Source organism: Falco rusticolus, chromosome 5, assembly GCF_015220075.1.
Source record: "Falco rusticolus isolate bFalRus1 chromosome 5, bFalRus1.pri, whole genome shotgun sequence".
Classification (NCBI taxonomy): Eukaryota; Metazoa; Chordata; class Aves; order Falconiformes; family Falconidae; genus Falco; species Falco rusticolus.
The window spans coordinates 77,522,218-77,533,301 of record NC_051191.1 but is presented as its reverse complement, the minus strand read 5'-3'; the positions used below and the strand labels follow the sequence as shown (position 1 = coordinate 77,533,301).

The following is an 11,084-nucleotide window of genomic DNA, read 5'->3' as shown; positions in this document are numbered from 1 at the left end:
GTGCTTGAATATTCCCCAGTAATTAAGTAAGCTTATGACGCTTATAATATTCCCTAAGGGAAGAAAGTGTGCTGAGGCCTTGATCCACTGGATTTTTTAAATTTTCTTGTAGGGGTTTCGATCTATCTCCCCCTTCCCTGCACTGTGTCCTTAGAACAAAACTGCAGATATTCTTTTTCTCCAACCTAAGTAATAATTGGGCAAACAGTGGCAGTCAGAAGGAACAAGGTCGGAGACTGAGGGTGCCAGCAATGGGGGCTTGTACGACTTTAGGACACTTTTGGAAATCACCGATCCTGTCATATATCAGAGCCTGTTTCAGTGAGACCTCCTCCCTCTCCTGTGCTTTGCACAGGGCCAAATGTGGCACCAAACCTGCCTTGAGACTACAGGTTCATCATGTCCCCAGCTAGGAGAGGGTGGGCAAACACCCACTGGTAGCACCAACCAGTTGGTAGGAACCTGCTGCACCTCAGACGTGAGCAGGCTGCCAACCCACTCAGCTCCACCAGGAGTGAAGCACTCCTGAGCGCGCCTCAGTGCGATCCTGCAGGATGGTACAGGCAGTGCCACGGCCAGGGAGCGGCCAAACAGGTGGCCTGATAATCTGCAACTTTTAGCTGCACATCCAGAGGGCTAGTTAGGTACCTGCATCCTAAGCAGTTCCATTCATTGGACCTCAAAGATCCCATTCCCTCCCCCAGGCACCGGAGTTTCTCTCACTGAGGGTATGTTTTGCTGCACCTGCGTTTCTGCCAACTGGTGTGAAGTCGCCCCGTGCTGACTGTGCCCTGCATCAGATGGTCCCATCCAGGTGCACTCCCTGGCTGTTAGGTTTGAGACTGGTGGCACATAGAAGCAGTTATGTATCTCTCTGTAAAAGAAACTTTTAAGTATGACCTAACGTTAAGTGCTCACCTGTAGGGAAGGCTGCACAGCTGAACATGCCAAATACAAAGAAGCAAAACAGACACCAAACACCTGCTTCACTTATGGGTCTCCTTCTTCAGCTTGCTTCTGAGGTTCTCAAACCTCTGTGTTATGGGGAGCCTGCACATCCATCCAGAAGCTGAAATACCTAGCAGTGAAGTAAGGCAGTAGCAAAAGATAGAGCTAACACTTTCCAAAAGATCAAGTAGTGAGGCCAAAAGAAATAACGCATCAGAAGTGGGGCTTTGAGCCTAGAAATGTAATCAAAGCCTGGGGAAGTTCGGCAAATGTTTGGGTCAGCAGTGCCAGCGCAGAGCAAAGCTACAAACTCCTTGAGCATCTGAGCTAAGTCCCAGGCACTGCCAAACTGAACTGACAACCTGTCTGCTGAGCAGCTCAGGAGTTACCAACTCATTCCTCCAGAGAAGACGCTTAGAATGGAGTGACCTGAAGTAGCTCTTTCTTCACCGTAAAACCATCTGGTCAAAAATCTAGCATGCATCAAGATTTCTACTTCACCTTAATGTCTATGTGCATCAATCCTCTATAAAATCACTGAGACAGCTCTTACACCACCATGTTACTGAGAGAGAATCAAAGAGCTGGGAGCGCTCAGGATGAGAAGAGCTGCAAGGTTCACACTCCCTAAGTATCAGTACATAAATGACAGTATATGCATTATTGTATTTCTTTAATAACATAAATATACAATGAAGATTTCCACCAAGAAGCCATATTTTTATTTATTTAGGAAACAAGTAAGTTGAATTCTGCTGGAGTTTCTCCATACAATGGATACTCCAGGAGTCAATAGTGCACAGATTTCTTGGAATTGCCACTTTCAGAGCAAATGAACTTGGCCTCAAAAGCCAGTTTCAAGACAACTCTCTCACAGACGCAAGGTATTGGCTGTGAAACAGAACATGAGACATGAGGCATCGCGTGACATCAGGTAGCACATTTCTGTTTATTTGCCTTTCTTCAAGAACCCTAACTCACCATTAGGCAAAGGAGTGCATACAAGATGTACAAGAAAAAGATTAGAAGAGACTTCTTTACCACTGTATTCTGTGGCATGAAGGCCCACAGTCTCTGGGTTTTTTTCATTTTTTAAAAGGATATGATTTTACTCTGGCTGCGGTGTTACAGTTCAGAGAACAACCTGCTGTCAACAGGAAACCTCTTGAGAAAATTAAAAGTGAACACGGCTATTTGCTAGGCTGTTTTCCTGAACAAACACTGCCAGCTGCACTAACAGCATTTTACCAGACACTTGTCAGCTTGTGAACGCCTAAGTTTATAAAGACAATAGGAAATCTGACTGCAGAGTGACAGGGAAAGGGAGAAGTGGTCGGAGTTTCTTCCCACTTGCAGCAGATTCCCAGCTGCTATAAACTTGCGTTTGTGTACTTCAGTACAGCTGTGATGACCTACAACAGAGGTTCTGCCCTAGACATACATAGCTTGCCCACAGTCTCAGTGCGTTAGTAACTTTCATATATAATGTTAAAACTCAAGGTTTGTCTCCCAACGTCCTTCACATGATGCTCTGTCTGTTCACATCCACATTGTATGTTGATGAATTGGAACAGCCTCGGCCAAAATCAATAAAAATACCTTCAGAATCAGAGTCGATCGACTCCAAAATCTGATCCACTATGTTCTCAGGGCTGGAAGAGGGAACTGGAATCAAGGAAGGGTCCCTGTCCAGCTCAAAAGACCTATGTGGGTCATCCATTGCGTGGAAGAGTCCTTTCTGTTGCTCAACTGTACTGAGTTTGCTAGAGCATTGCACTGACCCAGTGCTGGGCCTCTCCTGGTCTCCTGACAGTGAGCTTTTTGTGGCTGTCATGGAGCTCTTGGAACCGTTGTCCATGATGGTGGTGAGGTTGGAGTACCCCTGGAGCTCCAGGCAGGAGGTCATTTCTGAAACAGAGTGCCTTCGGATGCCTGTTCCATTGGCAGCCATGCCCTCGGTTTCATACTCGGCCACTGGCGTCAGCAGTGGATTGTTGTAGCTTTTTGATCGCACCACGGGGTTCTTGGCAAGGATGTCACCTGATTTTGAACGCCTGAAGAATCGCTTCTCTGTAAATAGAGAAAAATCCAGAGTAATATCTACAAACTCACCTATTTTCATACAACTAATAATTACGAGTGTTTAAAAGAAAAGTCAAGGCCTGAATATTCATGAGCTTCTCTTGAATAACAGAAACTTCTATAAAAGAACACATTTTACTGGTTTTGTAGATCCGTAGGCCTCAGACTTCCTAGATTTCTTTAGCATACTGAAACCCTCAAACCTATCTTTACAAGTAATAGCTGAGATTCCCTTATATTCAAACAACTTCAGCAGCTGGAGTAAAACAGTAAATATTTTGGAAGACCTGACACAATTGCAAATACTCTCTTTAGACAGGAATGGAAAGTGCAGTTCTGTTCTTGATCAGGCTATAAAGGTCATCACTAATTTCTAGTAGTTCAAATTTAAATTTTCCACCCACCCTGGGAAAATCGGGTCTCTTCAGATTTGGGGCACAAGGATTAAGACAGGCAGTCTTACTAATAATTTGGGGAAAACTCAGATGCAAAGCATCGTTCAGAGACCACACAAGGAGAAAACCCCAAGAGTGTTTGGAAACATGAACTGGAAGGTAGTGCCCACAGCAACCTTTTTGGGGAACAAACCTGCGCTCAGTCCGGCCGGGATTGCTGGCCGTTAGCCAAGCGGGCTCCTTCCAAGGAACGAGCAGCAGGTGGCAGCAAGTCAGCACGGAGACCCGCCACCAGCGGCCTGGGGCTGGCGCGCTCGCCCGCAGCTACAGCAAAGTCATCATCATGCAAACTTTCTGCAGACCTCAGTGCTTCAGACGCATTTGTGCTTGAAAAATAAGTGGTGTGATTAATAGGTCTCACTTCTGAAGCTTTCTCCCTCCTACGTTCACTTTGCCATCCCCATGAAAGGGGCACGGCTGGAGAAGGGAATCAAATTATGCTCTGGAAGTCAACCGTAGCCACTGCATATAAATTCTCTGCTTTAAATCAGGATGCTGGTATATGTTTGCTCCTCTGCAAATCACGCAATATCCTTTACAAATGCCTGTCTCTTCTAAAATTATACTTAGGTATAATTATGTGCTTACCTGAACACAAATTCCAATCATATATACCAAGAAAGCCAGTTTCTGTACTTAAGATTGTATTTTGCACTTATGTCTGCCTCAGTAATTAAATCAACTGAGCCAAGTCCACTTTCAGCCTTTTTCTTTGTTAGGGAGTTTGACCCGGCAAACAGAGAAGGTTCCTTGGGCTGTCCTGCCGCAGGAACTCTGGCTTTTTGGTCACACCAAGGCTTGGCCAGAAAGGAAGGCTGGGTGTGCTAGCCTGACTGGGAAGAAAAGTCAGTGGCCACACCAGTCCCAAGGACCGTATGTCACAGCTTCAAATCACGCTACCAAAATAGCTGGACAGAACTAGTTGCAGTAGCTTAAAAGCAGCAGAGACTTATGCACTCAGCTCCTTTGGATACAGGTTCACTGACTACAGTAAGACCTATTCAGGGGTACTGCTACAGATCTACACCCCAGCGCCCAGTCCGCCAAAACCTTCCTATCTTCTGCAGTCCTATAATACAACAAGACTGCAATTTATTTTCTAACAATATTTGGGTACATTTTCTCTGTCCTGACATACAAAAGCTTGTATTCAGAAAATGACAATTTGGGGCGCCATTTAAATGCTTGTGGCCTTTTAATGGCAAGCAATGAAAACAAAGTAGTAATCCTGAACCATTTTCCATAAACAGCTGGCCTCTATTTATTTATGTAAAACTGATTTGTTTCTTAAACACTTACTGCAATACAACCATTTTTCCATTCAGCTTCAAGGGGAAATCAACTACCTTATTGACCATTTCTGACAAGCAAACAAATTAAATTGCATAGAAAACATACAATTTAATGTATTTCCCTGTTTTCTCTGTTCAAACAGGCCATCACAGTATTTACATTAAAATACTCACATACTATCACATTTCCTTTTTAACTTATGCTGGTAGCACCCCCCTTGCATTTTCAACAGACTGAATTACTGTGTGGGATATTCAAAAGACCTTCATCTTGGCCAAATCTTACCTTCACAGAAGTCACTGAATGCTTCAGAGCTCAAAGAATCATAGAAAATAAGATGGAAAGGACTCAAGCAGGTCGGTCACTCAGCTCTGTTACCAGGCAGGACCATGTTTACCCACCTTGCTCCTTCTGATGCTTATCTACGTAACATGTATATAGGATCTCTAGCAGTAAAGATTGAACAGCCTCCAGGGGTGGTTCATGTGACATTAGAGATTTTTCCTTCTGTGCAATCTGAATTTCCCCTGCTACGTGTGGTCCACTCTATTCTTCTTATCTCCAGAGGGAAGGAGAACAGCTTTTTACCTTCCACTCTACAGAAAGCTTTTACATGTTTGAAGGCTTACCCATTTGCCTTCTCTAAGACAAATTCCTACTCACTTCCCTGCTTTGAACAGCCTTGTATGATCTTTGTGTGCTAATGAACAGACACTATACAGCACTCTAGAAATGGCTTCCGTCCATAAAACATCCTGTGTTAAAGCTCTCTCATTAAAAGGTAGAACGGAAATGCTAAACACACTCTAGATTCACAGACTTTTTTTATTAATGAGCACTGTTATGACGATCTGTTTTCGTCTTCCACCACTGGCAAGTTGCACTACGATTTTGCAGACTCAAAGAGCATGGCCTTAGAAAAGGAGCCTGGCCACACTGCATTAGTACTGGTAGTCTCCTCTCGTGTGGGCCCTGGCCTGTGTGGACCACGGTTTTGGTGAAGCCCTCTGTGCTGTGTCAAACTGAGCCTCTGTTATTCTTACCCAAGATACAGGAAGAGTGTGTGAAGGGTCCGTCACTGGAATACAGGCCATATGTGCCCAAGTAAGGAGAAACGACTTTCTGGATCAGGGATTCCAGTTTCAAATAATCTTCAGTCACACCTTTTGACTCGTGAACCCCCTGAAAGAGAGAAAATACCCAAGATGAGCACTTTCCCCTCCAACCAGAAGCTTTCCTTGCTCGCTGGGGCAAGCAGAGAGGCAGCAAGCATTTTCACTAAATTATATAGCAAAGGTACACTGTCATGCAATTCTGGTTTGTAACGAGAGCTGATTCCTCTCACTGTAAAGCCAAGAGATGGGAGTTGAACCAGAGAGAGTCACCATGCAGGCACTGCACAAACGCTCAGAAAGAGGCAGTAGCTACTTCCAGGACGTTTAAATCCGGAAAGGTGCACCCTGCTTAGTGCAAAGGCACTCAGGGAGGATGGAAAATGTGGTCTGTGAAGATGAATTAAAAACATCCCTGGACTTTTTGTTAGTGCAATCTTATACTGACTGCCTAAACTACTGCCGAGTGATGCACCAGCGGCTGGTACCACAGGGTGTCACTGCCATCTAAGCAATACCAACAGGGTTAAGAAAACGGTGAAACGACTCGGATATCTTTCTTCCAGGATACTTTCAACAAGAAATATGTATAGTGAGGAGGTTTGTATCTCCTTCCTCACTCCCTCCCCAGCACCTGCTACTATCCAGGCAATAGTCACATTATAACTAGCACAGCAAGATTCACCTATAGGCAAAATCTTTTGCCCTTAGCTGTTATCTCTGCACTTCCACCCACAAATGGGTTTATAAGGCTGCAGGGGTGGCAGCAAACCCTGTGAGGCTGTAGTCTCCCTTCCACTTGCAGCTGCAGTGTGCATGCTCCTGCATTGTCTGAGCAGAGCCCTGTATACTCGTGTAAGATTCCTCTTGCAACCCGAAGTAAATTCACATTTTAGTGTGTTGCTACGTGGCCATATGTTTGACATAGCTTGTTGCAGAATTAAGATCCTAAATTTCATACTCAGCAAGAAGTTTGCTTGAATTTAGCCGAATTCCAGATTTCATAATATGTCCCTGAATTACTGTAAAAAGAAACATGTTGGGATGAAAGCCTCCGGAGAGCAATATGCAGGTCAAGTGAGTAAAACTGCAACACTTCCTTCAGTATGTGAAAGGATGCTGATGTTCAGGATGTATTCGCTGCTCAGTATGATTCACCAGCCAGTGTCTATGGGCGGCTATAAGCCTGCAGTTTGTTTGTGAATGGCTTACTTCACCTCTTGGCTGCTGCGCTGCCTGAATGCCGCCTGCTGTTACTTGATAAAAGTTTATGAATGGAAAATAAATAATGGCCAATAGAGAACAGATAGAATTTGGATTCCAGTTCAGTGCATTTTAAATAATGAATAACAATCTTTGCAGATGTGCAATGCCCTGTAAAACTCTGGGAGAGTCACAAATACAAACATGAACATAAGGGCATATGCAGTGAATCTGAAAGCCTGCAAACATGGAAGTAACAGCAGAATGACCCCATAGCTAATCAACCAATGTTAGCCAGAAAAAAATAACATTGGAGTAATTCTGAAGACTTAGTGAAGGTGCAGGCATTATTTCCAAGTCACTGTTAGAATATCAGATACCTCTGCATCAGAGAAAACATTTCAAGTAACCGGAGTAAGGGTCTCAATTTTTGTTATGTTGAGATCTGCTCCAGGGTTTCCCCTCCTATCTTGCTGGGATTTAGCCAAGATTTTTTCAGTCCTCAGAAGGGCAATACGCCTGCTACCTTACTACATATTCATGATGGCATCAAGTTCATAATCCACTGATGAAGGCCAGACCGTTAGGCCATCCACTACAGGCTCCCACACCAATTACCTCCAGAACTGGTGTCCTAAACATGATACATAATCCTAGTGGCAAAAATCAGTGATATTTAGCATTGCTCATGCCCAGACTTCGCAGTAAGGCTTTATTTACTTTTTTGCCATTTGAAGTATTTTTGATACTTGTGAAAGAGGGTAGCTAACTATCAGCTGCAGAGAACGAAACCCAGTAATTCACTAGTACATGCTGCCCACAAAACAGCAGAACTGCGACACTGAGTGATAGAAGTGTCCTTGCTCACTGGCATCTTAACACTGATTTCCTATTGGCTTTACATGCCTAAAAAGTTATTTTGACTTCCCTCCTAGTAGTAAATTATCTGTTCTGCTATACACTCCTTCTTCCTTGATGAACACCTCAAAAGCCCGAGCTGTATTCTGCATTGATGGCTGCTCTGGCAGGGCCACCAAGAGGCTTCCAGCAGCTCTGTTGGGTTGCGGTAGGCTCCTGGGATTAGCTGAGGGGATGAAGACTCGACTCACAAGCTCCAGATGCTTCGGCACCCCTCTATCACAGGGCTGGGGAGCAGCTGTGCTGGGACACAGATGCACCTTGTCCCCACCGCTGCTGCCCTGCAGCTCCTGTGCCTGGAGAGGTCATCAGCTCACTGCTGCTAAGAAACACCCTCTTCTCTCAAAATCACAACTCCTTAACCACTTGCATCAGCTTCCTCTTCAGACTTGCCCTCAACCTTCACTCCTGCTCTCCCAAGAGCAGGGCTAATCTCCATCCCCGTTCAGCCTCTTTTAGTTCTCACCTCTGAAGAGGCCACAAAGTACCACCTTTACAATGTAAACCCACCCAGTATTAACACAGCCTGCCATCAGTCTTATTCTTCAGCTCTGCAATCATCTACAGGATACTTTTCAAAACATACTGAAAAGTCATAAAACATCTGGCGCCTGCTGGAGCCATGGTGACTTCTCTTCTGCTCTGCACCTTGGCACAAATGTGCTGTATCCACCTGCGACATCCTTCCTGCACTGGCCATTGTTCCAGGCCTTCCTGCAGGTGCCTGACGGGATAGTTCCCTTAAACCGTTTTCTCGGTGTGGGGCTTCTGTGAGAAGGAGCATAACAGCCTGCGGACTTGTAAAAGAATGTTTTTCCTGCATTTCTTTCCACTGGAGCAGGGAGGGGGGAGTGACTGAGCAGCCGCATGGTACTTGGTTGCTGCATGGGGTTAAACCACGATAGTTATTCAGTGACAAACATCCTCCGGGCCTCTGTTTAACCACATACAAGTACATCCCAATATTCAGCAAGGACCATCTCAGCTCTCCAAACCTAAACTTCCCATATGACCTAAACAACACCATCACTTATTTAGAAATTATCCCAGCCCAATTGGCCCCGAGGAGTGTCTGCAGGCTCAGAGCAAGCTGGGGCCACCTTCCACCTGGCCCTGCAGTTACTGTGTGCTGCTCATGAAGCCAATGGCCGTGACCCAGAGCCAGCTGGTCCTTGCTGCTGATGTGCAGCCCCTGCTCCTCTTCATGAGCTTTTAAGATCATGGCCCATGAAGAAGGTAAGCGCAGGTTCATATGTCAGCCCACAACAGGTTAGCTGAGATATACCAAAGGTAGTGACGGGGCAGGGCTGCCCCACATCCCTACCGAGAAAGTAGTGCTTCCCAGTTCTGCAATTCATCCAATATCAGTTCTTTAGTGAACCCCAGGCGTGGCTGGTGCTGCCCTTGGGGCAGATGAAGGGCAGCCAGACGGGGGCTGAGGGGGGCTTGCTGTGGCACCGGCGCCTCTGAGCCAGCTGGTACCAGGGAACGGCAAGCCCACAGCAACAGGGGCAGCAGCACCTAGCAGATCCTATGGCTGGGGGGGGGGGGGGAGGAGGGGCTGCAGAATCCCAGCTCTTACTGCCTCACTGGTACTAGTATCCAGCACAGCTGGGTTAGGGAAGGGTCTGAAACAGTGACTGACCTACCAATTCTTATCACCACAGTGTGCAAACCTCACTTCAGAGGGCACTGTAATTCGGCACTGTAAGGGGCTGAGGGAGGCAAGGAGCCTCAAGGGGAAGGACGGACACCTCCTAAAGCAGATCAACTTTAGGAGGCCAGGGGAAGCTTCTGTTTTCCTTTAGCTACCAGCCCCAAGGGTGCATTTAAACTCTTCCCTCCACCAGAGGTTTCCACCTCATCCACTGTGCGACATGCGAAATCACTTGTTTGTGTGACACCAAATTCAGTGGGAAGCCACTTCTGGTGGAAGTTTAGGATGGAGCAAAGTATGGTTATAAATGCTTCACATATCTATACACAAATATACACAGAGATAGATATACATGTACAGACATCTATACACCTATCTACATGGATATCTATAGATACTCAAAGATATATGAAGTCCTTTTTAGATCCTTTCCCAAATTTGTAAGTGATTGTGCATATAAAGGAAAAATAGTTTTACAGTAAAGCCAACTTCGGATTCTTACCTATGTCACAATAGTTTCTGAAAAACTGTTGGCGGGACTTAAAATTCACCAATGAAATAACAAAAGGAAGTATTTTGCTGTTATTTTGGCAGCTCGTGGTTCTTCTAGTACTCACTGCTTGGGGCCTCGCTAGTTTGGTAAGTCATTGTATAGCAATAAAGAAAAAAGTGCTATCTAGCAGGCTGGTTGCTTAGCTTGCAGGAAGCTATATCGTAATTTGGAAGAAAAAAGAAAGCATGGAGCATTATCAGTAAAACAGCGATTCTACCCTTATCTTTAATGCAATATTTGCTCTGCAGACATGCAAAAACTTACTTAAAAAGATAACTGTGACCTTTCATGAACCCAATTTCATTTTAACAGGAGAGTTTCATGCTTCTCTGCAAGTGTGAGATGTGTCTATTAAAATTCTTTTCAAAGGCCTTGCCTGATCTGTTTCTCAGTTGAGGGCCAAACTGGCTCAGTATCAAATAGCTGCCAGTACCTTAGTACTTCTGGAAGAGTGTGGCTGATGGATCAAAACCTCATCTTGGTCACACTGTTTTGAAATGCAACGAGAGTCACCTCATTATCTTTGGAAGGATTATAATGTGATATTATGACAAGAGTCTGCCCTACTCTCAAGGCATGGATAATGGGGATTTGAGCCCTGGATATGTGAATACTATTGCAAATGGAAAAGTTCTGTACTCGGCACCAAGAACAGAGACGTATTTCTGCATGTTACACACTATCCAAGTCCCTTACTTCACTAACCTGTAATTAAATCACTTGGAAACAGAGAATTGTATATTATAGTTCAAAAGCATTAAAAGGACCCTATACACTACTGGTTTTGATATGTAAATCTGTAAGCACTCACAGAAGGGCCATATACCCTAAAGACCACAGGTAATTAAGGTAGCTACTTTATT

General features: G+C 44.9%; 1 protein-coding gene across 6 annotated transcripts in view; it reads right to left on the bottom strand.

The window, feature by feature from the left end:
• Positions 1-1,647: 1,647 nt before the first annotated feature.
• Positions 1,648-11,084, bottom strand: part of PRR5 (proline rich 5) — a 94,172-nt gene continuing 84,735 nt past the window's right edge. For all 6 annotated transcript variants that reach the window (XM_037389064.1, XM_037389061.1, XM_037389063.1 and 3 more), the window contains 2 exons: positions 5,822-5,960; positions 1,648-3,018 (listed from right to left, as the gene is read on the bottom strand). In XM_037389064.1, the coding sequence (XP_037244961.1) occupies positions 2,468-3,018; positions 5,822-5,960 (690 nt within the window). In that variant the 3' untranslated portion in view covers positions 1,648-2,467. The remainder of the gene's footprint in view (positions 3,019-5,821; positions 5,961-11,084) is intronic.